A 27,975-nucleotide genomic window follows, 5' to 3' on the forward strand; every position below is an offset into this window, starting at 1 on the left:
CTGCTAACTGGCAAACCGATGGATGCGGCCATGGGATGCGCCTTCAGAGCACCGCGGCTTAAGCCAAGCTAAGCCAAGCACACCATCTACGGCCTCCGTAATATCCGTAGTCCGTACGGCACTGGCACTGGACATCGTTAATTCCTTAATTTTTCTTTTAATTCTAGTTCTCGCCTATGATATCATTCCTAAATCTGCCCCCGTTTTAAAAGGGTTTAGGCGTACCTGAACCTGACTGTTTGCCGAGCAGGGCGCAGGACCACGTGAGCAGGACACGTTCTATGAGTTGAGTTGGTTGAGCGAGCAACAAAAATACGCCATAATTTCGGGAAAGCATGCCTACCGTTGGAGTGAAAGCGGACCTTATCAATGAAGCACTGGGAAAAGTATTCTGTAAGTACGTAATGTGTGGGGCGGTTGGTTTGTTCCTTGGTGCTGATTCATGAAGCATTTGTTATTGAGAGTGTAGTCCCCAATATTTAACCGGCAAATGAGAGGAATAAAAGCGAGCTTTCTTAATCTCACTTTGCCTCGTATGTTACGGGACTAGCTGAGCGGAGTAGTGGACGTCATGCACAACACCCATCAGTACACCAAAACAGGCAAACAAATCAGAATAATTTCCATTCTACCTTTCAGCGGAAGAAGAATTTGCTGACCTATGTTTCGAGTACGGACTAGAGCTGGACGAAGTGGTATGTATGCAGAAACTACGTCGACGTGCGGCCAAAAATTGCTTATTTTGTGACAGACAACCGAGAAGCAGATGGTCTCAAAAGAGAGGGGTGAGGAAAAATCGGACGGAGCCTCAGAGGACCTCATCTTCAGGATTGACATCCCTGCAAACAGGTCCTTTTTGTTTCTCTATGATCAAAGTATATGTATACACGCTCCCCTTTTTTCTAGTCTTGGCTAAATCACACCCACCTTCCTAGATTGTACCTTTCCACACATGCTTGCTCTCACTGACATTAAAACAACCATTGCTCCATGTTCTGCCTTTTGCCAACGGGTGTATTTTTCATTAAATTAGCGCCAAATTATTCAATGACATTTTGTCGCATGCTTCTCAGCTGTTTTTTTTTACAGAGAAGAATACTAGCCCTGTCAGTTGGAGCACTATAAACACCAACTTTATTACAAGATGATGAATGACAAGTTCCCATTGCTGGTGGTGATGCAGGAAATGAAATTATAAGCCCCTTCACAATAAGGATCAGAGTCCTACAGTATCGAAAGAGCTCTGCAAGCAGTTGTGTGCGAGAGTTGTTATGGGTAGGGTGTGGGCAATGGACCTTCTGCATTTGGGAGATTGAACTTGTTTCAAGCGGTAATGCCACATGTTTGAAAGAAAATATGCGAGGGAAGATAGTTGTTGCAACAATTCCTTGCAGGTACGACTTGCTGTGCCTCGAGGGACTTGTGAGAGCATTGCGCATTTTCCGGGGAAAGTAAGTGATATTCTGTATCTCATATTAGAGGAAGTGTTTTACTAACAAGCTGGGTCTGTGCTTCATCAGATGCACCACAATGTATAGTAGGCACAACATCGTTAGAATACCAGGAGTGAGGGGGACATCATGATGAGCACTTGGGAGGATGCAGACTTTATTTCTTTATTTCCATACACCTCAAGGGCCCAGAGGGCATTACATGAGGGGGGTGGGTCAGGCAACATGTACATACTCAACAACAAGTGTACAACAAAAAAAAAAAAGGGAATTGGAGGGAAATAATACGAACAAATTTTGTACCGAGAAAAACGAAAAAATAGAAAATGTTTATGGCACAGGGAAGTGTAATGCGATGCGGAAGTGATGGGGGTCGATGACATTGACAGTGTCCTGAGGTAAGTTGTTCCAGTCGTTGATAGTGTTAGGAAAGAATGATTTACTGAAACAAGTGGTGCGAGACCGAGAAACCTTGTAAGAATGATGGAGTCGAGCTGAAATATGTAATGGGGGCGTAACGAGCGATAAATGTGGTTCAAGAGACGATGAGAGAGGACGTTGCTTTATCTGGGATGCACTAGAGAAAGGAGAATAATCAGATGTAATCCCAGATAGCGGATGCACTAATGTGGTGTAGGCGAGGAGTTTTACATTAGATGGGGAAGGTTCCTACGCAAGTAACCTAGAGTTGGCTTTACGGGACACTGCCTGGATATGCAAGACAAGTATGCAGATAAGTGGGTTATGGTAGTCTCTCTTCTCTTCCATGTCGCCATTCACGTGAGAATGCGCACCATGTTTTCACAACTTTTTCCGTAAAAACAGTCGTTTAAATGTTTGGGAAATTTCTACTCGAATGAAAGCATCTGAGAATGTGTGTGTTTGTCCCAGACAAAGTGCATCTGTGGAACAGCGTGAGTAACGCAATGGTTGCAGGGAGCCATGTCCGCAGTACAGAGCCCTCGATGTTGAAAGTCCACTGCGGATGGTAGTAGAAGAATCAACTGCTCAAGTGAGACCATTTGTTGTGTGTGCTGTGCTGAGGGACCTGAGCTTCAGTGAGGACAGTTACAAGAGCTTCATTGACCTCCAGGACAAACTGCATCAGACCATTGGAAGGTGATGGTTGTTGCGATGCTTTATTAATGCGGGCTGTACTCTAGTAACGATCCTGCGGCAGACGGCGTAGCCTTAGTAGTGGTCCATCCCGTTTGGCGGCTTCATTGTTGCCAGACATCTGAATATGATTTCGAGATATACGTAAAAAGTAAATTGGGAAACATTAGGAAAAGGAGCTTCTAATGTTCATAGAGTAGGAAAATCTGTAATACAGAAAGCATAAAATAGAAGCCTTCACTCGTGCCAGCAGTGTTGAATGCAAGATAGCATGGTGTAAATGTGAGGCTGATATGCAGGGCATGGATTGGGTGCAGTTAGGGTGCAAAAGCTGACTAAGGTTAGGCTTTACATATTTCACATGTTGGAGGATCATGACACTTGTCTGTTCTGTGTCCATAAGTCCCTCTCTGCCGGATGGCCGAGAGGGAACAGGTTCATGACAGACATTTAAGGAGCTTTTCGAGATATCTCGTCTGCTGTAAACTTGCTGTAGTTAGAAATTAGTTTGATTTTCTACAATAAATTTCTGTTATTTTGTGTAATAGTACGCGTTTGTTTAGTGCTTACGAGACAAAATATGTCAAAATACGAAACTTTTAGATATGAATATCGAAAATTGGTGTATAGTTTCATTTTTTTTCCAATTGTGGCACTCAAGTAGTGAGGAAGGGATGAGAAAATTGATGCCTGGCTTATCGTTGTTTGGTCTGCAACATTGAACGTTAATTTCGTGGAATAAATTTCAAAAATTGTCTTTTTTGCAATAATTTTGAAGAGAATCTTGCGATGAGCCTTGACACATGGCGTTTTTGTGTTCTTTTTTTTTTCTTTCTTCTCACTAGAAGCTGCGGGATCAATGCTAAAGTTTTTCCTTGTATGTAACATGAAGGGGACATGGTGTGAATGAGGACAAAAAAAAGAGAGGGTGTATGTGCGCCTCGGATACGCTTTCGACCTTATCTCGCGTGTATTACACCTCCTAATTGTTTTGTAGTCTTACGAAATTTAATGCACCGTGCAATAAGTGTGTGGGCTTATATGGAAAGGATGTATGCGAACCTACTCATTGCCCCTGACAAGTAAATGATGTGATTTTACTCCAGAAAGCGGTCACTTGTGTCAATTGGAACGCACGACTTGGACACGATAGAAGGTCCGTTTGTGTATAAAGCGCTGCCTCCTTCGGACATCCACTTTGTTCCCCTCAACGAGACGAGAGACTTTTCTGCAGCAGAGCTTATGGAATACTATTCTGTAAGTTTGCATATGGATTACTTTGTTGACACTAATGCCGGAGACATTACCTTGCACTAGCTTTAAATTGCTCGTAGATAGAGTTGCGCTGGATGACAAGAGTGACTTTTCTCTTTTAGAAGGATAGCCATCTACGCCATTACTTGGCAATAATTTGCGATAAGCCCGTCTACCCTGTCATCTACGATAGGAACGGTGTCGTCCTCTCACTGCCACCAATTATCAATGGTCTTTATTATTACCTTTTCTACTTTGTGTGCTACAAAAATCATCCTCATTCGTAGGAAACCATTCTAAAATAACGCTGGGCACGAAAAATGTCTTCATTGAGATCACCTCGACCGACCTCCATAAATCTGTAATCGTCCTCGATACGATGGTCACCATGTTCAGTGAGTACTGCAAGAAGCCCTTCACGTAAGTTTGAATTCACTCCCTCTGAAACTCTCTTCTACTAGATTTTTCTTCTTCAGGGCTGAAAAAGTTGAAGTGGTCATGCCCAACGGTCAGAGTGCTTTCTACCCAGTAAGTTGAGTGTTAGACTACTTGCTTCTCTAATCTCATCTGGAGATCTTACCTAACCTCGAGATGTTGATCCATTTTGTCACACTCTATGGTGTGTTTTTCGGGAGGAATACTAAGGATGCTAATCCAGTTTGTTTTTCTTTTAGGAGCTTCGATACAGAGAAGTGACTGCAAGAGCAAAGGATATGTGCAGGATACTCGGATTAAAGTATGGCCCTTTTTTTTACAGTATAGGTTGAGTAGTGGTCAGTGGCGTCACAAAGGGGTGACACCACTTCCTCTGAGGGCCAATGACTGCAAAAACATGAGTTTTTCCTGGAAAGAGATTGGAACAAAGAGCACCTGCCTAATAGTGGTCGTGCACCACACATGATTGTGGTGCTGACCTAGGAAAGACAACCATAACAGACCACTTGCTTCTGACAACAAAGTTAACCACCTTAGCAACCTTATGTTGTGTACCCACGATTGACTGTATTGGGAGGATTAATCTAATCCCACTGATGGGATTCCCTCAACAGACTGGAGCCTGACAACCTAGCTTCACTTTTGAGACGAATGGGTTTGTGCGCCAAGGCAGATGATGACACCCTTATTGTGACAGCTCCCCCGACTCGACACGACGTTCTCCATGCCGTCGATCTTGCCGAAGACACTGCTGTTGCATATGGCTACGGTAATTTGCCTATAGCATCTCCCGCTACTTCTACTGTGGGCCAAGAACAGCCGCTGAACAAGATGTCAGACCAGCTCCGACTCGAGCTGGCACACTGTGCTTTCACCGAGGCCCTCACTTTTGCATTGGTAATGAACCTTTATACTATATACCCTCTCTGATGGGGGCATATAGGGCAGCTATAATGTGGTGCTTAAACAGTGGTATTACGTCACAATCCCATCAGCAACTAAAGAGAGCCACTCGGAATGACTCGCCTTCCTGCACCTTCGTGACCGTGCAGAATAAGAGCTCATTCTTCCCAGATTATTCATTTACGGCCAAGTGGCAAAATAACCTATTTTTTGCGCTTGCATTCAGCCTTGACCCCACACACATTGTTTGCGATATTAAGCCTAACCCAGTCACGAACAGAGGTGGGCACCCTCACGAGGGCGTGCGAGGCCAATTTTTCTGGTGATGTTTGAGGTGAGGTGAGGAAAAATTTATGAATGCATACTTTATGAAAACTTTTCCCGCGCGTACACGGGATATCTTTTTTCTTTCCGCAGCTCTGTCTCCTATCTGAGCGGGGACTGCCTTCCTCTGACGCCCGACCCTACGCGTTATTCGCATACCCGCAATTGAACCTCAATATCCGCGCAACTTTTACGGGTATAACAATCGTTCCATGAAGCATTTTCTGTGATTGACTAGGCCAAATCCTCTAGCAAGAAATAAAAGAGAAGAACGTTACATTGACTAAGCAATTTCATGAGTTCAATTTTGAAAATGTATTTCAATGGCAAATTGATGAAACTATTTGTATTTGGTGACAAACTAAATGTCCAGAAGAAAGTTGTTTACCCCATAGTTTTCCGTTAAGCCGTTTTCTTATAATGGTCAAATGACACGTTTCGTGCTGCACCCTGTATGCATTCACGCTTGAGGCATTTACATTGCCAACTCACTCAAAGCCAACGCGCATCGAATACACAAATAGCTTTAAAAAGTTGAAGTGAGGTTATGTGAGGAAAAGTTAAAAAAAAATTGAGGTGAGGAAACTTTTGCAAAAAAAATTTGAGGTGAGGTGAGAAAAATTTTTCAATACAAAATTGAGGTGAGGTGAGGAAAATTTTTCTCCAAGAAAATTGAGGTGAGGGCGAGGCTAGTGAGGACAAACGCCCAACTCTGGTCACGAACCCCGCACACGCAAATATCATCACCCAATTCAACAAATTATGGAATTGCTGTTGGTCTTGATCCCGCACGAGAGTCACATCTTCTCTGGTACAAGTAGCGCTTTCATGAGAAACATAAAGAGTGAACTTAAAAATAAAACTGTACCTGCCATGCTAGCACTTTGAGCCGATACGTAGTTGGCACAGCTGGGCAACCTCATTGGAATAAACCGTTGTGCACGTCCATATGTTGCAATTAACGAGCATTACCTACGAGCTCCTGCACAGAAACTCGCGTGGCTTTGCCAGTACCTAAGCGTCAGTTGGAATTATCCCAGAGTTGAAATTAAAAGATTTCAATGAACAGGATTGCACTGTACTTGCTATATTATTTTATGTTGCCTCGAGCTTGCTCTGTGGTTCATTAATACTGCATTCAGTTCCACTTTTCACTTGGTTTCGTTGTCGTCTGCAACACCGCGTTGGACCATTTTGCCATCTGATGGAAAGGAGCTGAAACACAGGTGTAGCCGATTGGAACTGTTAGGCAGCGGGGTTTTTTTAATTCCCACGATTTTTCCTCAGCGAAACAGACCGAGTGACTGTATCAATATAGAATTTTGGTGCATAATACGTCATCTTCGTTACAAGCCCCGAAGTTTATCTTAGCGAAGCCCGTATTTATGCCGTACCAAGTATTTTTTTTTTTCCTGCGAATATGGTGTACTAAAAGAGGTGCCGACATGTCTTGTTTCATGTACGTGGATTGAAGAGTGACTTTTTAATTTCAGTGCTCAAAGGAAGACCTCTCCACAAAGTTGTTAAAGCCGGATGGAGTCGAGAATGCCGTGCATGTTTCAAACCCAAAGACTGTGGAGTTCCAGGTTGGTTTTACTTGAGCAGAAAAATATGATTGTATGCACGAAATATCCCAATTTTGATTTAACAGGTGACAAGGACCACCCTTCTACCTGGACTGCTCAAGACTGTGCATGCTAATCGAAAAATGCCTCTCCCACTGAAACTGTTTGAGGTCTCTGACATTGTATTCAAGGATCCCTCCACAAGTGAGTGCAATTGAAGGGTGTATCTGGAGCTGGCAATTTGGCTCACAACTCGACTGTTCTTATTTTGTGGCTTCATATAGTCCACCATACGAGGATTATGCGTCACATTTTTTTCTCTTCCATTTCCAAGTTGTCTCACACCTCTACTACATGTCTTTGGAGAGCCCTAGATGATTAGATTGAATGCACGGACACAGCTGCCTTTGAAACACCCCTAAATTCAGCAGAGGCTTCAGTTGAGATGCCTACAAACAAAATTAACTGAGGACAGGAGCTGAACCAGTTTCCTCATGTCGAGTAGTGGCTCCGAGCCTATCAATTCTGCCCAAGCATATGAGTGGGTGCAGCTGTCAGCATTAGTGTACGTATGAAATGACAGTATAGACCAATGAATGGCTCTCTTAGATGTGCAGGCATCCAATCGTCGCCACCTCTGTGCCCTTCATTATGGCAAGACATCTGGCTTTGAAATAATTCATGGACTCCTGGATCGTTTGATGCAGCTCCTCCAAGTGGATTATCATCTTAGCGCTTCTCAGGGTATGCTTTGGACAGCATCCTCTATGTACTAACATAAATTGAGGACATCTGGACAGTACATATGCATGAGCGCACTCAAGTCCAATAATAATAATAATTGTTCATTTGACCGTTACTGCAAACAGCTAGGTCAGATGTGACATTTAGGCAACTTGAACCTGTTTGCCCAACAAACTGTTGTTCATAAAGTAGGTGGCAAAACTCCTCTTTCCAGATCCCACATTCTTTCCAGGGAGGTGTGCAGAAGTACTGGTCAACAGCAAGTGCATAGGAAAGTTGGGTGTTCTCCATCCCGAGGTTATTGTCAAGTTCGACCTTCAACTTCCCTGTGCCATGCTAGAGATGGACATTGAACCTTTTGTGTGAGCCACAATATCATCTCAAATAATCTTCCATAAACTCGGACAAGCAAATGGAGATTTAATATCTGACATGACAAATAACACACAGTATGCGAGCACTGCATAAAAACACAAGACTGCCTTAATTCCAGAACTGAAGGAAAGGAAATTCACTAGAACGAGCTCTTTTGCTTCAATAAATAATGAGAGGCTGAGAATTTGTCACAAACTCAACAACTTATTTTTGGTCATAAAAAAGCAGTTTTGATTGTATTTATTTAAGCTGCTGAGAATCCTCGTAGATAAGGCATTGTAACGCACAGTGCAAGAAAATTAACTTTGATTTTCACTGCTAGGTGGCACGAGAAAAGATCCCTCTTTGGTGCACCATTTTAGGTCCAAATTTATTGGCATTTAGTATACTCCCCTCACCACCAGGGGTGCACGCTGAATTACGTTAAATATGCAGTTACGAAAAGCAGCTTTACCTTGCAATACAGTGCAATCGCGTCAGTTGGGCTGTGTAATTCCAACAAGATTGTGCGGCCGATTCAGCATCTGACTCGTTCATTTATTGCTTATAAGAACATTATTTATAAAGGCAATACTCGTGGTTGGCAAAGCAAGTCTTGCTGGAGCCCATGTTGATTGAGTCGTGGCTCAAGAAACTTCTACTACAAGATGTTTTGATGCTTATTTGTAAATAAATATTTTGCACTCATTCGGAACAGCTCCCTTTAGTTGAAATTTTCAGTCCTTTTTGAGTCAGAATTAACGGGATTGCACTGTATAACCTGATTTACGTCTGGAATGTGTTTCGTGTTAGAGGGGTAGTGATGCCACTAATAAATGTATTCTTGCGAACTAACGACTTGATATCGGAAGTATGTTTTCAGATGTAGCCAGTGGATTCCCAAAGATGGGAATTTGGGGGTCAGGCCTCATCGAGCAAATTACTTGTAGCTTTTTGCCTGTTCCTTCTATCGAGTGATTGCTGCGCAAAATTACTATATTTACTCGGATAGTTAATGCAAACATTTTTTCCCTCGCATATGTATTTCGTGTCATAACTTTACCAAAACGGCCATCAAACAGAAACTGCCTGTTGATTCCACTGAACTAAAGCGTACTTGAATATACCCTCAATTAACCAGACGATCAGCCTTTGTTACGAAACTAAAATGTTGAGTTCCCTTGACAAACTGCTAAAGCCTCGTTACCAGATGCCCAGATTTCCTTCGATTCCAACTTTATCTCCCTTGTTCTGTTCATAGTGACACCCATGAACCACCGCACACGGCACTGCTCTGTGTCGTCTGCATCCGAAAATCTGGATGCCACTCAACAAAAAAGTCAAAAGCGCTCTAAAGCAAATGTAATTTGGTGTTGTAGTTTCAAAATTGACTAAATACCTACCAAATGTTGTTTCCGCATACTCGTAGTGATAAAAAAAAAGTTTATTGGTGCAGACAGGCAAAACGCCTGGAAGCCTCCCAAGATTTGATGTATTAAGTGCCGAAGAGATTCCATGGGTCCAAACAGGGTATCCCCTTCTAATACTCTTTCCCTCGTGATTTGCAGGTAAAACATACATGATTGGGGCACCCAATTTGGAACCTCACCCGGGAATATTGAGCTCTACTGCTTGACAACAAGTACTCGTTTTCCACCTGCGTTAAGGCTCCTCGAATAGTGCACAATGTGGGCTTTTGTGAAGATTAAATGTTGACTCAAACTCCGCAATTGATGTCCCTTTCCATACTGAATGGGGTGTTAAAATCATGCACTGACCCCTTCCTTTTTATACTCCTTTTTGCTCTACATATAAGTGGCTGTTTGAGGGGAAATTTGAGGATTTTACCCTCTAGGACCCGCTGCAAGTTGCCTGTTCCCTTATTACATACCGCATGATTTTTGCCTTACTTTCACTATGTGTCTGTAGAACAGTTTGTGATAAATGGAATCAAAATAATTGAACAAGCGACTTTTTCAACATATCCCAACAGAGTACAGAAAGACTGTGCCAAATAATGGCAGCATTAGAGGTATTGTGCCATGGAGTACGAATTATGCCTGGTAGGTGATACCTCTACCTTTTTGAAAATGGAGCACCAAAGAGGAGGCCATGCAACAGAACTTGCCACTTATTAAAGAGGGTGCAGGAAAAGTTGCCAGGAGGATTAGTAGGCTATACCAATCCCTTGTCTGTATACTGATACTCTGATGCATCCACTGAAAAGGAGGAACAGAACCTTTGTTAGGCAGCTCTTACCCCTTCATGCAGTACAGTGCACATAGTTCATGCAGTACAATGCACTTGTTTCTAAAGAATAAAACTTTATTCCCAACAATAATGTACATGCACTACAGTTAATTATGGAGACCCCAAATTTGTATTAAAACCACTTTAGTTAATCATGCAAAGTAATCGAGGTTCCAGACCCTCGATGTCAGAGGGACCAATATCGTTGTTTACTACGTATTGCCCATCTATTACAAGCCCCACCTTTGAGGCACTTGTTATAGGATCACATGACATCAACAAAAAACTCGCACGGATTTCCCATGGCCATGCGGAAGGACTGCCTACTACCAGCCAGGTCTTGTGCAACCTCCAGTGGACGTTGCGTAGAAGAATCATCCATTATTGTGGCTCCTCCATTGTGGTGGCTGGATTCAGACTCGCTGGGGCTGCCGGTTACTTTACTTGGACCACCGCTGCCACCTGGTGGAGAGCATTATTTTGACCTTTAGCGATGGCATGGATGGATGGATGTTGCCTCACCAGATCCACTGTGGGTGCTCCCTTCACGAGCATAATTGATATAGGAAGGTCCTTCGCTGTTTGTATATCCAAAGGGCAGAATAGCACTGCCTCCATAGGTTGGATAAGGGGGACACGTACTCCATGGAGGTAATGATGGCTGCTCCTCAATAAGACGCATGGAACACAGGTCTGGAGGACACCCCATTCAAAACCCATTCAATGAAATAACCTAAAGACAACTCACCCGCACAGAGATCTGCAAAGATGTAATAGCATTGCTCGGAGAACTTCTCTTTGTTGACTGTATGGCGAATATAGCCAGCCTTAAGCATTTGGCTGGCATAGCTCTTGGCTACCTTTCGGTCATGAATGCCATGCACATGATTCAACAGCCAGTCCACCACATCCGCTCCTATGAAAGCCCTTGGGATGGTAATCTTGAGCCACATTCGGTCACGTACGTCCAAGCCAGAATCTGCTGCTGCCATTGCTTTCACAACTGTCTCCATGTCCGTTTCCACAGTCAATGGGTGATCGTGAAATTGCCCTGAAACGTTGATTCCCGCTTACTCAATGATTACTTACGCACCATTACTCTCTCATACTCTCTGATTCTGGTATGGAAGAAGTGATAGACGAGGAAGTAGATGTCAGGGTGGAAACAGAAGGGGGTCGTAAATGAGCTTCTCCACCAATGAGGGTAGATCGTGAGTGGCCCAGTGCAGAGGGAGGCCCGGTTGCTCGGGCTGCCTCCGTATGGGCCACCCAAGCCCCTGGGTCGATGGGACGTACAGGTTCTGTCCTTGGGATGGTGAAATAACCTTTTGGGTTGGGGTCCCAGCACTTGGCCACCACTAGCTTGATTGGTCTAAGAAAATTAAGAAAATTAAGAAAATTGATTTTGCACCCTGGCATTTTGTACCCTGGCTTTTGGACGGCTTCTCGAAGGACACGCACTGCATCGTCGTTGCTCATATTCTCAAAATTGACGTCGTTCACTTGAAGAATCATATCCCCAGGTTCAATACGTCCGTCCAGGGCTACGGCTCCCCTGAAAATGCAATTTAATTAAATAACTGTCCTAAATGGGCCGCGTTACTTACCCTTTCATAATTGATCCCACGTATATGCCACCATCTCCTCCTTTATTAGACTGTCCAACGATGCTGATGCCCAGAAAGTTGACTGTATCTGAGACAAAATGCAATTTCCTCAGAAATGCTCGCTAAACACATTCCTACTAACCTAAGTTGAGGGTGACCGTGATTATGTTGAGTGACATGGTGCTATCAGTGATGCTGCTTATCGACGATGTCTGAAAAGGAAAAGTTGGTTATATTTCATTTTATATTATACTCCATTAAGCGCGTATTTTCAAAATGCATAGATTGGGATTCTCAAAGAGTAGGTGACTTCTCAAAATTCCAAATCAATCTTATCTCCTCCCAATTGTGTTTTACCGGGCAACACTGGGTCTAGAATAAAAAGAGTCCTCATCTGGATCCAGATGGACGCGAGAAAGATATAGACTACAAGTAATGAAGAAGTTTGAGAAGCCGTATAAGGATTAAAAACAGTTGCTACTTTTATTACATTAATAATTAAGGGGGAGGTACTAATAATAGATTTACAGTTACAAATAGGAGTCTGCGTTTCAACAGGACGTCTTTGTCAGGACTAAAGGGACTAAAACTTTAGTGACAGTGCCACTGTCGACCATTTTTGTTAAAATACCACGTTGTAGTTTTTGGGTTAAATTCTCCACTAAATAAGCTAGCTTTTGTTAGCTTCTCTCTAATCAGTCCTCCACGTGTTAATTATTTTACTTATATATGTGTGCTGAAACAAATGGGTTAGGGCGACCGTAATAGGTACTAGAAAAAGACGCAGATAACGAAGGTATAGGAAGGAATTTATTTATTTCCGTGTGGAAAGTTAACATCCACAGGAGAGGGGGATGCATTAAACAACAAACTAGTAACGACGACAACATTGACAGTGTTGTTGAACCACTTACCCTACTCATGGGCGGCATTTTTTTCCGTCTCCGCCGTCGATGTCGCGCATAAATGCGAGACACACTGCTCTCCTCTGTCGTCGTTGAAATACTGGAACAAAATGTGCCCAGAATGAAACTAATGAGAATCCCACACAGGCAACGATGCTCGAGATTTTTACCCCCAAATGTTGACTTGACCAATGAGAGACTTACCGGCTGGTCGTCTCATCTTCAGAATCTAGGAAGCTGGTGGTCTCAATGTCGCTGGTGGTCAGCACAGAAGGGGTTTCAAAATGGCGTCCCTTGGGTCCACCATTCGACCGACCTGTATACATTATGTCCCATCTTGAGGGTGTTACAACAACCTCTTTTTGAAGCAACCAAAGTTCACCAGATGTCTCACAAACAAAGACTGATACAACATCGCTAAATGTTATTTCGACTAAACAGGCTCGTTTTTAAGTTCTTCTGCACAGAATTTGTGGACTCACCATGTCCATCATGGTAATGCCGGTGTCGACGGTGGCCATGATCTGAAAAACCATCAAAGCCTTTATTGCGGTGCACTATTTAGTTAAAACGAGGAACTACCTTTTCGTGAGCTGACCATAGACTCGGACTCTGTGAAGGTCAGGTCTCCATCCCTGACACAAAAACATTTGTCCATTTCAATGATGGGAGAAAATGTCCCCAATTAACGTCATTACTCGTGCACAAATGTTACACGCTTGCCCGCATTTTGTTCCTTCCAAGCATACCAAAATGTAGACCATTAGTTGAGATTGACCACCAAATCCCACTTTTGTATCTTTTACCGTGAAGACATACAGACAAGACATGCACATACTGCCTGGCATCCTGTCTGGAGGTAGTCTCGGTGCACTGTGACATACTATCCGACACATTACTGCCTTCGGCTGTCACCAGCTGAAACGGATAAAACAATGAGGAAGTTGATGATTAAGTATGGAAATGAAACCACTCACCCACGACACAACTCGGCCGTTGAAGCATGGCAGCTTGGAGTCGTCCTCAACAATCTCTTCCTTCACGATGCTAAAAATGGGTGCGTTACAATAAAAATCTCCGCTAAAAAGATCCCCGAATGAAAAAATTGAATGAGATTCCCCTGCATTTGAATGATAAAAACCTAAGGTATCTCATTCAGCTAGGATCACTTCCTACAGGTGCCATTTTTGTGCAGTTACAACCACCAAAGCTTCAAACCTGCCTCATGGAACTTGCCAGTATTGCCCGTAGAAATGCGCTCTCAAATTAGGGCAGGAAACATTTTTTACCACTAAAGAAAAAAACTGTTTATCTTTGGACATTCTGCATATCTGTTTGAATGGTGTTTCAAATGTGCCGTAAAAATATCCAATTTGTCCTAAAGTCATTGCGTCAACGATATTTTTATCCCGGTTTCATTTTCACAGAGGACATAAATTGGGCCGAAAAGAGGTCTGGGGATCCTCTGAGCGCCTTCTAGGGGAACCAGCGATTTATCCAGACTAGCAATGCCTCGCTATTTTGGCTTTAGACACATGTCAGTAAGCTGTTGGGATTCTGGATAAACCACTGGGCGGGGGAACTCTTGCAGCCTACTACGAGAGACTTTATTGAGCTATAATTGCGCTTTTTTTTCTGTTTATTCAAAACTGTGTCATCGTGAAATAAAGCTTTCTTTCGAGATTCGCGGATCTACTCTTTCACACCGTACCTTTGCTCTATCCTCTTCATATTTTTCTGGCTCTCACGGTAGGTAACACGTCCATCAAAATCGCAGAAGAATTCGCCAAGAATCAATCGTTAAGAATGAACTGCACGTTCTGTCACGACACACTTTTTTGTTTTCAGATGCGAATTTTCGGTATTTTGCATCCAATTCGTGACAAGCGGCATAAATTTCCGTTTTATACATTTCGTAGCCCGCAGTTTCCATACACGAACACCCAACAAGTAAAGGTAGTAGTCTCGATCGGAAACTAAACAAGGCGTCGATCATTCAAGACGAGCGACGTCTTCCTGGGAACGAATGTACTCACCCAAAATCGTCGTCCATGGACTTGAAGAAAAACTTGTAGTTTGGCCGATTGAGGACATTTTTAAAGTCTGCTAAAGTGACGCTATCTGGGGGGACGAGAACCTTGACGAGGTATGGGGTCTCCTCGTCGTCGATATGGTAGATTATTTTTGTTTCTTCCATGCTTGGTCTGAATTCGCGGTCATAGGTACCGTCCACCAATATGGCGACGGTCCGTGCTATTCGTAAACACACATTTATCGCACACAAATCGTACTATTTAGTACACACTTGTGCGACATCACCTTACTAAACATAGTTGTGCATGGCAGAGGCTATCCATCGTCGAACAACACCCTTGTCAAACACATCGTACGCACACGCACACCCTGCTCCTATGCTCCTTGCTTCTTGACGCTACCAACGCCACTTGCGCCTATAGATGGCACTAGAAACGGCGCTACTTTTGAAATGACAAAAAATTTCACGGAAGATGACGAGTTTTTGGATCCATTCCCGATTAACATCAAGTTTTTCTTTGCTTTTTTTTGGGGGGGGGGGGGGGGTTGGCAGCATGTTGTTTTGTGTAATATACCTCTGTTTTGCCTCTTGATAACTGGGCAATTTACAATTTTCACATTTTTTTCTTTTGCATTTGTAATATTTTATCGTGTGCGTTTAATGCAACTTCTATGGGCACCAGCTGTGGCAGCATGAGGGTACAGCAAGTACAGCTAGCATTTCACTAATACACCCAAGGTCACTAAAATAGAGAATGTACTCGAAGCACACAGAAAGTAGCCTTAAGGTAATGGTCACCTAAGAAGCCTTTATTTAACGAAACTGATGGAGACTGTACAAAGGCACATGATGGTTGCTCAAAGAAATAAGCACCTCTTTAAGCAGTCCGATGAAAATTGCTCATTTCTGGATCTTCTCTATCTCGTCCAAGTCATCTGTGTCTAGCTTTCGAATTGGTCGTCCTGAAAAAAACAGACATTTATCGAGGTACGTGTCTTGTGTGCAATAAATACCGAAGTGGTCCTCAATCTGCTGGACGAGAGCCAGGGTGCGTGCGCCATCTACCATGTTAATGGCCAGACCGGCCTTGCCAAAACGTCCTGTGCGTCCAATCCGATGGAGGTATGTCTCACAGTCAGCACGTCCTTGCTGGTCCACAGGGAGGTCAAAGTTGACCACCACTGTCACCTGCTCAATGTCAATACCTGCACAAAAACATGAGTTTTCTAACGATGAAAGACACTGAAAAGGTTAGCGAGCTGTAAGACTCGAACCCACATCTTCTGGATTAGATTGGGTTCGAGTCCTACAGCTGGCTAACCTTTTTAATGACTTTCATCGTTAATTTGTTAGGCAATTTGAGGCCTTGTATGTTGTTCTCTCATGATCAGTTTTCTAGGCTGCTGCTTAACCATCTGACCTCTAGCGCAAACGTTGGTGGTGATGAGGACACGGTCCCGGCCTCGTCGAAATCGTTCCAACACGGCCACACGCTGCTCAATGGCCAATTCTCCGGACAGAAGCGCCACCGCGTGACCTTCCTTGGTCATCTGCTCAGACAGCCACATGGCAGTCTTGCGTGTCTACAAGATAAGGAATACATACGGAATACATACATTCACATACATTCCCAATTCACTCACGTGGCAGAAAATGATGGTCTGGCCGATGGAAAGACCCCCATAGATGTTGGAGAGGGCGTTGAACTTGTCTTGGACACTGGAGCAGAGTACATAGTACTGCTTGATGTTCTCCAGACTCTCCTCCTCTCTACGAAGCCGTATCATCACCGGGTTGGGGATGATCTGCTCCGCAAACTCCATCACCTCCTTGTCGTACGTTGCCGAAAACAGCATCATCTGGCAGCTCTCTGGAAGTTTCCTAAAAGAGAGATTTGCCCGATGGGGATGGGGACGAGGCAAAAAGATGGGACTTACTTGTGAATACGTATGGATTGGTCATGATGTCCCTGTTGTGCAATCATCACATCTGCTTCATCCAGCACAAACACCTTCACTTTATTCAGGTCAAAGAACTTAAACTTGAGAGCCCAGTCGATTATCTTCCCTGGTGTTCCTAGTATGACGTGCTCTGTGATGGTGTGGCCTCGTTCAACTGAAACAATGTTTCCACCACTTATTTCAAGGCCAGTGTTGCTGTTTCTCGTCATTCTCAAGATGCATTCACACATTCATCACGACATATTTCAATTGTATTAAGTGGTCGTTTGGTGGAATTGCAGTTCTGTTGTGGAAGTAAGTTTACTGAAATTTATCATTTTTGCAGCGTGTTATCACTACACTGAAGATTTCTGCCTTACCCATTTTGGGATCATGCAGACATACATTTGACAAACTTACAGGTGGCACCACGAACAGCGTAGGTGAAAGTGATTTGGGTGAATTTTGCCATTTGTTTAGCCACTTCTCCAGTCTGTATAGCCAACTCGTACGTTGGAGACAGAATGACAACCTGCGCAAAGTGTCTTCCTTCAATTCTGCCACCCATTTTGGTCCCCACAATATCCAGTGGTTACCTGCGGGTACTTGCAAGATTCATCAACACGACTCAAACTGGCCAGGATGAATGCAGCTGTCTTGCCAGTTCCACTCTGAGACTGGGCTATCATGTTCTGTGGCCTAATACAAGTGGTTAATAACTGTGAACAACGTAGAAAGTGAAACTCACGGATCTGCAAGTAGTGTTGGAAGAGCAGTCTCCTGAATCTTCGAGGGAAGGTCGAACCCAACGTCGTACACTCCTTTCAGAAGCTCGGGCCGCCTAAAAGAGGCCTTCATTTACAAACTCATTTGGTGAAACAAAAAGATTCAGCACTTTGTCTTTCAGCCGCATCAACAAAACATGAGTCGTCCCACATATTTTTACTGTCCAAAACTTACAAAATAGATTTCTCTGTTGTAGTTTATTACACCGAGGGTTTGTTGTATTTACCAGAAGATGGCACTAAATCCATCTAGCTAGTAAGATGAACAGTTGTTTCCACAATGTCCAGACGATGTATTCACCAACATTTTCATACAATAACAATCTTATGACAGCCGGCATGAAATGTGCGCTTTCATAGAGAAGCGAGAAAGAAGGACGTACAACTTAAGTTCTTCGAAGGTTTTGACGGAGTATAGTGGAGAGGACGGGTCACGGCGCTGTACCTCCACATCATTTGTAGTCTTCACCAGTTTGGAACGAATCAACTTCTGGATGAGAGACGCCTCCGCTGAAGACAACTCTGTCAATAGTACAACACCCTTTGTTCTCCATTACCATAATACCCCCAAAAAAATTTGCTGCACAGGTAGTTTTGTTGCTACTTTTTGCAGCCAAACAAAAAAGCTTCTTGTCGGAAATTAGCGTAAAGTATTACAAAAGTACCTGGTTCATCACTCTCCGCACCATCTGCTCCACGCAGGTTCACCTGGTCGATCTAAGAGAGATCACGTATTCAAATGTGGTACCCAAAGCGATCAAACAGTGTAAAGTGAACGATGTATGTAGAAAGTGTCACTTGCTGCATGAGCAATTTCACACCTTATTTGTGACGCTCTGGAGTCCTTGCTCCTGAGCATCTGCTTCAGCTCCCCACCCAGACATGGTTCTTTCGTTCAGTCAACGACGTCCACACGATTACTTTCAATAACTACTTACACGACGCGACTTTCTCGGCGTGTTTCGTTGGTTTAGTGCGTTTAGTTAAGTGTTCCGCCAGGCTCCGCTCCCATTATCCATTCGTATGGATGGATACTGTCGCCCTGTCGCTTTTCCCTTGGGAGCAGGCGGTAGCTTGCGCCACCAAGCCTAGGATTGACACATTACTCAGATTGAAATTACTTTAATGATCAGACGTATTCTGCGTATTCACACTGCCAGTGTTTGCATTCGAAATAACTACATTATTCCTAAGCTACAAATCATTCAGAGGTCACATGGTCGCATCAACATCACCCTGCGTCGGCTGGCTCGTGCACGTTCTTGCCTCCTTCTGATTGGATACGATGTGTGACGTCATGCTCGAGCCCCAAATCCAAAATCCAAATCATGCAAATGTGCCATCTGCTAACCGCGCACTGCCGCAACAAGAGTAGCCGGTCAGTGAAACCATGTGTGTTTGTCTTTGTGATTAATCTTTCGGGGTTCGACTACGGGCTACGGGCCTTTGTTTGTGTATAGTTTTGTCACGTGAGTTTTGTATAGTAGTAGTCGTAGTAGTGGGTCGTGGAACGGTCACTAGCCAATCCAGCTCGGCTTTCAGCTCGTGTTCCGTAGCGCTTCAGCGGCAGCCTCACTTTGGACCACCGTGCTTGGGACTACGGACAGTCTGACTATGAGCTGGAACCAAATTCAACAACAACTTCGACACCCCAATAACCCAGTAGTATTCTTCGATATTACGATCGGATCTACGGTAAGAAAAGATCCCAAAAAGTCCGGCGTAAGGTCAGCCTTTGTTTTACAGAGTTTTCTGTTCTTTACATCACATCCTTTAAATTTAATATCAACGCTTTCATTAGCGGTAATATTGATTTCAGGAAGTTGGAAGAATGAAAATGGAACTGTTTGCCGACGTTGTACCCAAGACGACAGAAAACTTTAGGTAAGTCCGGACATGTTGCGCAATTTCATCTGAATTTCATCCCCGGCCCTTTAGGCAGTTTTGCACAGGAGAGTACAAGAAAGACGGCGTTCCAATTGGTTACAAGGGATGCACTTTTCATAGGTAAGGCGTTGTATCTCTCCTTTTTTAAACAGGGTTTCCTTCGGTTTGCTTCGCGCCAAATCTGCAAACTCTCTTCATAAAAACGTATTCCGGCCAAGTGCAGCCAATACAGTAAGACAAACTGTTTGAAGCCCATCAGATGTCTGAAGCAAAATCCACAAAATGTGCCAGCATGGAGAACAAATGCCCTAATGGGCATTATTTATATACACGGTAAAATCCGGTTTAAAATATAAGTACGTGGGTTTATAGCTTCAGCTTAAATACGTAAGAGAAAATTGCGCGTATATCCAGGATTTTTTTCCAACCCACTCACCTCTTCTCCAGGCGGCATCGCATCTGGGAAAAATCGTGACGAATGAATAAAGAGTTTTCACGAGTGACCTCGAAGCTTCAGTGTGTGGGGCTTCTCGGTACAGCCATGATTTAACGACAACTTTGTTTTGTGATGATGATTGGGGAAAGTAAAATAATACGGCGGATTGAATCCGATTCGCATCGAGTTTCTCAAGGGCGTGTCGACAGGCGGCGCTAACAGCCCAGAGACAGTACGCTGTGATCGACAAATATGTCCCTAAAAAGTAGAGAATATCCGCATTGTGCTGCTTACTTAGCCTTTACGCAGATTAAACAAATGAGCAACCGCATTGCCCCTCATACCTAGACTAAAACAGTAACTGTCAACTTCCATGGGCTTGTACAGGAACATTTGCAAATTAATGTAATGTTTTGTTTACCACTACAAATTTGCTGACTTGGAGGATGCAGTCTTGAGGCTGTCTTGAGAATCTCAATCCCATTTAACGAACTGGATCGGGTTAAGCAGGATCGGAGTTGGATCCTGCCCGAAAGTGTCCATGTAGCAGCGCTGCATTGAGCTCGATGAGCATTGGCTATATGCGGATCTAAAGTGTCTGTGTGACGTCATTCTGCGCAATTTTGGGTGAGGGAAAACAAAGCTTGCAGAGCAGCTTATTTGAAGCGTAATTGTTACTTTTAAAAGTTGACAGTGTGCTACGAAATTTATTGCATCACTTTTCCACCTCTAGTATCTCTAGCTATGCCATTGTGTGCTCAATTGATCTATGTGTGACTCTCCCCCAATTGCAGGTGGGAAATAATCAGTAGCTTCACAGTGAGGACTACCATGTCAAAAAAGTCAGCGTATAGACCAACCAATTTTGACAAAGAGTCCAGCTGAGAAAGTGTAGCATGGGTAATGTAGATCATCTGGGAGAGTTGACAAAAAAATGCAATATGGCCACAATTTATATTCGTTATGTTTTTAATAACTTTGCACGCGATGATTCACCCACGCAGCTGCTCGAATCAGTAAAGGTTCCCAGCGTTTAAAGACACTTTGATTAATCATTAATGGTCAGTCATGCATTGATCCACCATACACTAGAATGAGGAATAGAGGAAGCTCGAAAAACAAACACACTAAATACATTGTTTTTTGCTCTGACGATGATCACCTGGAATTGTTTGCCACAGCAAGCTGTTGATTGTAACTCACTAGCATCATTTATTGACATTATTCAAAGTGTTTTGCGTTGAACTTTGTTAGATGTGCACAAATTTTTATATCTTTACTAATCAAATTGCAACTACAACTATGTAGTCTCGGTGCACTACCTGCTACTTTGCACACCACTCCTTCTATGACATTTTTAATGTCGCAAGTATTCTAAATAAATAAATATTTGTAAATACACCAAATGCACATTTCCACATTTGGCAGTTGCATTTACTGCGACTTTTAGAGGCTGGTTTGAAAGACACATTCCGAGCAACTTTCTTTCATTTCCACCAATATGGAATTGAACCTTTTGGGGAGAACAAATCTCAAGTTGGCCAAAGAAGCTTATTTATGAAAGGGTATTTAAGTACTGTACCAACAAAGTATTTATGCAGAGTATTAAACATGTGGAAAACATATTTATGTCCATCCCCGGTGAACACCGTATGACGTCAGTTTCATTCACATAGTAACGTTTATTAGGCGTTATACTGATACAACAAATTTTCTTAAAGATCCATAGAGACATCTATCTAACATAACATTCTCTAAAATGACTGGCCCTGATTTTGACATGATTAGCCAAGATGCATTTAATGTACTGACAGAGAGCATTTCCTGAATGGAACTCGTCCGTTTCATTTTCTTCCCAAACTAAGGGAAATGACTCTGTCTTTATAGGCCTTACTTTCTTGCTCACCAAACCACATTCCCATTGTACAGGATTTGGTTAAGCTTGGAGGATTTAATGTGTTTTAATGTGTTCCAGGGTGATCAAAGACTTTATGATTCAGGGAGGAGACTTTGTGAATGTGAGTCCATTTTTTACGCAAACGCCCAACTTCAGTCAGTGTTTATAAATGAGTAAAAGTCCACCTGCAAACAGACAGGCAGCATGAAATTAGTCGTCAAGGTGGAGCACATAAACAAGGAAGGTCAGGGTAATCTTTTTGCAGGATGCAAGAGGCTCCTTCACCCTTTCACATTGGGGGTGAAGATGCGCAATGAACAAAATAAAGAAAATAAATGGTGTTCCTTCACAAATTTTTTGCGGGTGACCTATCGAACAGATCTTTATTCTGATAACGGCAACAGCATCAGCGGACCGAAGGGACCAGATGTTTTTATTGGGACAACCTCGTAGCTTTTATAATTAAACAGTTAATTGTTGAAAGTTAATTAAGACATTGCCTTAGGAGTTTGCTGTGGCACTCCTAAGGAGTGCTATATTGCAATTGCGGAGAAAGTGATATATATATTTTTTTAAACGATCAGTTAGCTGGGACACCCTGTATGCACACCTAATGCGTTATAAAATTTCATTCACTTGCCTGAAAATTATGGGGTGAACTATATTTATCTTTTTCCGTTCCTTCTTTTATGAGTTTTTTGTCGCAGAAAAGGCAATTTTTTAAATCAAACTTGAAAATCCACCGAGTGAATGTAACATTTTCCCCCCAGAAACTGAAGGCACATCTACTCCATTTCATTACAAAATACATTCCCTACTACAATTATACATGAGCTGAAAAAAACAAACTAGTTTGAAATGTCAATGCAGATACTGTCAATGAAAACTTGCAATTACCAGCAGCAGCACTGCACCTCCTTGCATTAACTTGACACAGTGTGCAAGTTGGTGAGCGCAGCTCGTTCCATTCTACCCTATGATCCCAAACAAGGGTCCTTGAGTTGCGAGAGCCAAATACTCTACAAGTAGTAATTTTCGCGAGCGCTCTTTTCTTTACGAATGACAGAAAGATATGCAAATGAAATACCTAAGAAATTTGATCCTGCTGCTGTGCTGAGGCAACTAATGTACGCTGCATTACCTCACAAAGTGTTCTTCTCCGCTACAAGTGGAGACAGTAGTCCAGCCTTGATGAATCCCGCGGTTCTCGTAAGCCTGGATCATCCATTAAGCGTGCCAAGTGTACCTACTCGATGCAGTGACAAGAATGGGGGGACAATTGGGCAATGACGCAGATACCAGAAGGGCTCAAAAGGAAGACAAATGCCTTTTGTTAACTTGTTCCTGCTAAGCTTGAGGTGGAGACGCCTGATTGGTGAATTCTACAGTAAGGGCGTAACAGATCAAGGTTACAAAACACATTCTGTGGACACCTCCTTATTGCTGAGCCTGCATGGCAGCAAACAATACTTTTCGCAAATCTAGCTATTGCCATTTTAGTAGGGACTGTATTTTGTAATGGAATGAGGTAATTCTGCCAAGTGATTTGTTTCATAGTTGATTAGGTGAAACCCACTTGTTTGGGTGCATTCAGGGAGATGGAATGGGTGTGATGAGCATCTACGGAAGCACCAAGTTTCCCGATGAAAACTTTAAACTGAAACACGACGCGCCGGGACTGCTTTCTATGGTAAGGATTTCATATAGTCCTATATCCTTCTTATACACATCATCTCGCTCGCAGGCTAACAGTGGGAGAGACACAAATGGCTGCCAGTTTTTCATCACCTGCGCAAAATGTGATTTTCTAGACGGGAAGCACGTGGTGTTTGGTGAGCCCACACTCCATGCGAGTCTAAGATAATCCAGCCAAGCACAATGGATGCTGGAAATTACCAGAAAATACTGAGGGACATTTTTTTATACTGTCAACAAAAATTCCTACAGATGGTGTGACCCAACCTGGGGGTTATCCTACGTTATTTAGCTCATGTGATTCCAGTATGTTGTCTGGGCACATTATTGGCAGGCATTCAGTAGCAAGTGCTTGTTGTGAGCAATCTCTGTGATGTAAATCTGGGTAGCTCTAGCAAGATAGGATTTATAGGTGAGCTCGTTTTATGTTATTTCCTTTCCAGGTCGTATCCTCGATGGCCTCCTTGTGATGAGAAAGATTGAAAATGTCCCTGTCGGACCCAATAACAAGCCAAAAATTCCTGTCATAATTTCCCAGTGTGGTGAAATGTAAAAAAGGGTACTAAAAAGTCTCAAAGTATGTCATACAGTGTGGTTAGAATACATAGCATTCCACTGTGTCATATTACCAGACACAACTTACATTGGTCATTCTGAACCAGCTTTTTGTGATGGTCCTTCCAAGTGCCTGAAAACCCCAGGATAATGTGCGCAACAATTTCTCGACTATGTGTACATCAACGGGAGGTGGAATATTGCGTGCAGGGCACATAGAATTACATTCGGAAAGTAGCTTTATCAGGATTTTACCACTCAAATTGAGCATTGCAGAGAAAACAATTGGTACCATAAGACAGTCCTCCTTATGGAAATACAACACCTTAAATGTCCTCTCTCACAGGATGACACACTAGGCATTTTACTCAGTGTTTCTAAATGTACAGCCATACCTAATGTTATTTTTTTGTTACTGCATAGAGGTGTTGCGTACAAAGCCCCGCACAGTGCACTGATGATCGAGACAGCTAATGTTTAAAAGTAGGACAGGATGATGCACAGTTAAAAAAGGATGTGTCTACCTATATGTACTTCTATTTGCTATGAGGTGTAACACAAGGTGGTACGACTTTAAAACTCCCAGCCGTCTACGTGACTGCGAGGATAAATAAATTAACGAGAAGGACGTTCATGGAATCCACACCACACGTCTGGAGTATTCACCGAGCACCACCATTTTCAATGGCAGGTGCTGATGCTGACGTCCTTGATACAACTCTTGCAGCGAACTTCACAGCACCAAACAAACTTGCAGGCACACCGTTCCACCAGACGCTCAGTGCGGGTGTCATACCCACGTCCACAGCAGAGCATCTGACATCCATCCACAGAATCTGGGTAACAACGTCGTCCACTCGTTCCCAGGAATCCCAAGCTGGCATTGGCTTCGCAAAAGTCAGGGGATGACTTCAAATATTGCAGACCATTGGTGTACGATAATGGACTGACTGGCACAATTAGTGGCCGCAAGTGGGTCCCAGGAGGCCGGCTAACTTGTACTTCAGTGGCACTGTCGAACTTCTCTTTAAGTATGTGTCCGACATCACGAAAGGGCCTCAGTTCTTTCCAGCAAGTCTTGAGTTCGCAGGAGCCAGATACACCGTGGCACTTGCATTGACGCGTCATCTGGCCCCTGATCACCTGGAATTTTTATTTTTTTCATAAAACAATGTGAAATCTCGAGAAATGAGTATAAAAGTGCACCTTTCGTCCAACGTCATTGTTGTGTAGATTGACGAGGGCCTTTGGGTTGGATGTCATACGAGCTAGTCGCAGGTCCCTCGCGTCCACAAAGGACCTAGAGAAGGCAACACCGTAGGCCACGTTGTCAGAGCACCCGGACCATTTGAATCCTTCGGGCGATGTTCCCCTGACGGAACGATCGCAGCCGCATCGTCCGGCTAGGCGACCAGAACTACAGGCCCTCGTCACTTCGTGAGCCACAGCGGCTGCGCTCAGGGCATGAACAAAGGCAGCCTCACGGGTTCCTGCCAGGACTGGAACAACAAAGAAAGAAACATGAACGGGTGAACACGGAACGGCTTTCTATATATTACCGTCAGAGAGAGCTTTATTGAAGAGCCTCGTTCCATGCACTGTTGAACAGTTCCACCGACGTGAACGAAACTGATGCTGACATTCGAGCACAGCCAGTTTGGCTCCTCGACGGACGCTTTGCATGAACTCGTAGTTGTTCTTACAGATGAGCTTCTGGGCTCGGCTGAGGCCACGCAGTTGGTCACACGATACATTGCGTTCCATGGCTGCCAGCGATGACGTCCGCACTAGAGACCTGCATACGACGTCTTTTTATTTATTTACTTATTCTTTTTTTCTGGTACCATCCGTCACTAGTGACGTACTCTGTCGGAGAATCTTGGAAACGCCCCTGTTCCACACCCTGTTCACACCCTTCGCCCGAAGAGTTTTGTAATCGAGGCAATTTGTGACGCCCCTCACAGACACACCCGGCAAGAAACCTGCTCATGTGAAAATATTTTGTACCCAGTTGTTTCGCGGTGACTCTGATGGCAATCCATCATGAGAGAGATTCGTTGACCGAATGTGATCGATACTGGAGGACGAACATGAGCTACAAAGCGATGAAATGCGAGAGCGGGAAATATACAACGAAAGCTGCATTTTAAACCTCAAAGGTACAAAGTTTAGCTTACGTCTCGCATGAGACGCTTCCAATAACATGCCATGCATGTCAAGTTGGACAGCGAACAGATCCACCCTCATCCATCATCTTGGGACAATTTGCGCACATTTTCGGCACGACGTGCTCTTCGATCGCCTTCAAAAATCACTACTTTTTCAATGTCTGCATAAACACCGAGGACACACGCTTCCCAGATATGAAGCGTTTGCAGTAGTACTATATTGCAGTGGAACCGAGCTTTCAAACAAAGCTCAAAACAGTGGTTCCCAATCTGTCCAAATGGCTTTTCTTTGCTGGCAGTGTAGCTGTATAGGAAGACTGATGATATTTCGGGGGTTGCACTGCAAAAGGCATTTTCCTGGAGTCGTTTTTAATGGGACCCTTGGACCATCAATCTTTCTGAGCCACACGCAGCTTGGACGGTAATTAGTTTGCCGTTAAAAAGTACGTTTTTTTTCTCTCTCTCTCTCTCTCTCCAAATGACTCAACACCTATTTTCGAGATAGATCCAGTAAAATCTCCCCGGAGGTGTAAAAAATTCTTCCGGGGAAAGACGAGCATCTGGTCCGTATTATAAACAGACCATAAAATTGGGTCTGGCCATTCGTCTGGCTTCCGCGCAAAATCTCTGCCAATATAAAAATCGCCCACATTTGTCGACGTTTTCTTTTTTTTCTTTTTTTAGTCCGAGAGAAATTATCCGGGTGTCGCTCCCAGATTTACCAAAGGCTCTGAAATACGTGTTGTACCGCGAAGCATAGGTTCGTTTTTTTTTTTTTTTTTTTTCGGCGGTACTTTTATTTTTTTATGGAACTATCGGAGTGTAATTAGCGTGGTCGTTTCTCCCATGCCCTGGAATCATCAACTTTGATGGATGATCTCACGAGGGAATTCCAAATGGACTTGTAATGGAAAAAAAGAAAAGTCTCTGGGGACACTTTGAATCACACACCATCAAGTTAAGGCCTTATCAGTATGCCCTATGCAAGCACACCTTGAATCGTAGTTTTGTTATTATTACTATTATTATCTGTAGTTGCTCCGATGAAGAGACACACAAGGGGCGGATATTGTTTTGTTTTATATCAGCAGAAAAATATTTGCAACGGCATCCGCAAAGAAGCAGTTATCAAAAACCGAACAAGTTGAGCAAGGTTGGAACATTAGAATGACGGAGGTGTCGGAATAATTGAAGGACCAAGTTAAAGTTTGACCAAGCTCTGGGGAGCGGCAAATTTAAAAGGGCTCATATAGCAACAATCGGGGCTGTGCGCAATTAAATGCCGTTTACTTTGTGGCAAAATGACAGCGCTTTGGTTTGATTTCTAAATATGAAACTTGGATGAAATGAATGGTTACTCACAGCCATCGTATCCCCTGCACACACGAGCAGACCAGGAAGAGCAGAAACAGAAAGGCCAGAGCGCCGCGCGTCCGCATGGCTCCTCACATGGCACCGCACAACCCACAAGACGCGCGCCCGCCCGCCTGCACGTGACCTCGTGACGTCACCAACGCAGACGACCAGCGGCGGAAACGGCAATCAGAGGGAACATGACGGATGATGGGAATAATTAGTTAGGCAGACCAAATGGACGTCGTCGAATGTACGCAAGAAATGGAACACCGTCTTTTCTCTTATCACGCGACGATAAAACAATGGGGCGCTA

The 27,975-nt window shown here is 43.6% G+C and overlaps 5 protein-coding genes across 11 annotated transcripts; 2 read left to right on the plus strand and 3 right to left on the minus strand.

Moving 5' to 3' along the window:
• Nucleotides 1-74: 74 nt before the first annotated feature.
• On the plus strand, nt 75-9,876 carry LOC135370052 (phenylalanine--tRNA ligase beta subunit-like). Of its 2 annotated transcripts, XM_064603733.1 has the most exons (16): nt 75-393; nt 640-695; nt 752-849; nt 1,395-1,451; nt 2,388-2,570; nt 3,674-3,824; nt 3,944-4,052; nt 4,109-4,241; nt 4,298-4,349; nt 4,496-4,557; nt 4,871-5,153; nt 6,977-7,069; nt 7,135-7,252; nt 7,658-7,792; nt 8,007-8,154; nt 9,715-9,876. In XM_064603733.1, the coding sequence occupies exons 1-16, from the start codon at nt 336-338 to the stop codon at nt 9,716-9,718; spliced, it is 1,740 nt and encodes a 579-aa protein (XP_064459803.1). In that variant the 5' UTR covers nt 75-335; the 3' UTR covers nt 9,719-9,876. The 2 variants fall into 2 exon arrangements, with proteins under 2 accessions (XP_064459803.1, XP_064459804.1); XM_064603734.1 differs by having other exon boundaries at nt 8,025-9,876.
• On the minus strand, nt 8,193-15,346 carry LOC135370051 (segment polarity protein dishevelled homolog DVL-3-like). Of its 4 annotated transcripts, none has more exons than XM_064603731.1 (15): nt 14,945-15,346; nt 13,886-13,955; nt 13,747-13,826; nt 13,491-13,543; nt 13,391-13,432; nt 13,113-13,224; nt 12,918-13,008; nt 12,146-12,215; nt 12,004-12,091; nt 11,823-11,951; nt 11,506-11,768; nt 11,145-11,447; nt 10,919-11,089; nt 10,727-10,858; nt 8,193-10,365 (listed from the first exon to the last, which is right to left on the minus strand). In XM_064603731.1, the coding sequence occupies exons 1-15, from the start codon at nt 15,103-15,105 to the stop codon at nt 10,322-10,324; spliced, it is 1,809 nt and encodes a 602-aa protein (XP_064459801.1). In that variant the 5' UTR covers nt 15,106-15,346; the 3' UTR covers nt 8,193-10,321. The 4 variants fall into 4 exon arrangements, with proteins under 4 accessions (XP_064459801.1, XP_064459800.1, XP_064459799.1 ...); XM_064603730.1 differs by having other exon boundaries at nt 10,724-10,858; XM_064603729.1 differs by having other exon boundaries at nt 8,193-10,858.
• Nucleotides 15,347-15,730: 384 nt separating this feature from the next.
• LOC135370053 (ATP-dependent RNA helicase DDX19A-like) lies at nt 15,731-18,767 on the minus strand. The gene is made up of 11 exons (XM_064603735.1): nt 18,490-18,767; nt 18,334-18,385; nt 18,052-18,190; nt 17,632-17,724; nt 17,480-17,582; nt 17,304-17,415; nt 16,881-17,058; nt 16,587-16,824; nt 16,364-16,526; nt 15,957-16,148; nt 15,731-15,905 (listed from the first exon to the last, which is right to left on the minus strand). The coding sequence occupies exons 1-11, from the start codon at nt 18,550-18,552 to the stop codon at nt 15,844-15,846; spliced, it is 1,395 nt and encodes a 464-aa protein (XP_064459805.1). The 5' UTR covers nt 18,553-18,767; the 3' UTR covers nt 15,731-15,843.
• A 183-nt stretch (nt 18,768-18,950) lies between these two features.
• Nucleotides 18,951-24,163, plus strand: LOC135370056 (peptidyl-prolyl cis-trans isomerase H-like). 3 transcript variants are annotated; one of them, XM_064603738.1, is made up of 8 exons: nt 18,951-19,046; nt 19,211-19,363; nt 19,488-19,552; nt 19,607-19,675; nt 21,967-22,009; nt 23,483-23,578; nt 23,633-23,720; nt 24,027-24,163. In XM_064603738.1, the coding sequence occupies exons 2-8, from the start codon at nt 19,283-19,285 to the stop codon at nt 24,134-24,136; spliced, it is 552 nt and encodes a 183-aa protein (XP_064459808.1). In that variant the 5' UTR covers nt 18,951-19,046; nt 19,211-19,282; the 3' UTR covers nt 24,137-24,163. The 3 variants fall into 3 exon arrangements, with proteins under 3 accessions (XP_064459808.1, XP_064459807.1, XP_064459809.1); XM_064603737.1 differs by having other exon boundaries at nt 18,985-19,137; XM_064603739.1 differs by lacking the exon at nt 18,951-19,046 and having other exon boundaries at nt 19,317-19,395.
• A 210-nt stretch (nt 24,164-24,373) lies between these two features.
• On the minus strand, nt 24,374-27,961 carry LOC135370055 (protein Wnt-4-like). The gene is made up of 4 exons (XM_064603736.1): nt 27,669-27,961; nt 25,698-25,933; nt 25,345-25,637; nt 24,374-25,281 (listed from the first exon to the last, which is right to left on the minus strand). Exons 1-4 carry the CDS (start codon nt 27,743-27,745, stop codon nt 24,820-24,822), a joined length of 1,068 nt encoding a protein of 355 aa, XP_064459806.1. The 5' UTR covers nt 27,746-27,961; the 3' UTR covers nt 24,374-24,819.
• Between the last annotated feature and the right edge of the window lie 14 nt (nt 27,962-27,975).

Source organism: Ornithodoros turicata, chromosome 10 (assembly GCF_037126465.1).
Source record: "Ornithodoros turicata isolate Travis chromosome 10, ASM3712646v1, whole genome shotgun sequence".
NCBI lineage: Eukaryota > Metazoa > Arthropoda > Arachnida > Ixodida > Argasidae > Ornithodoros > Ornithodoros turicata.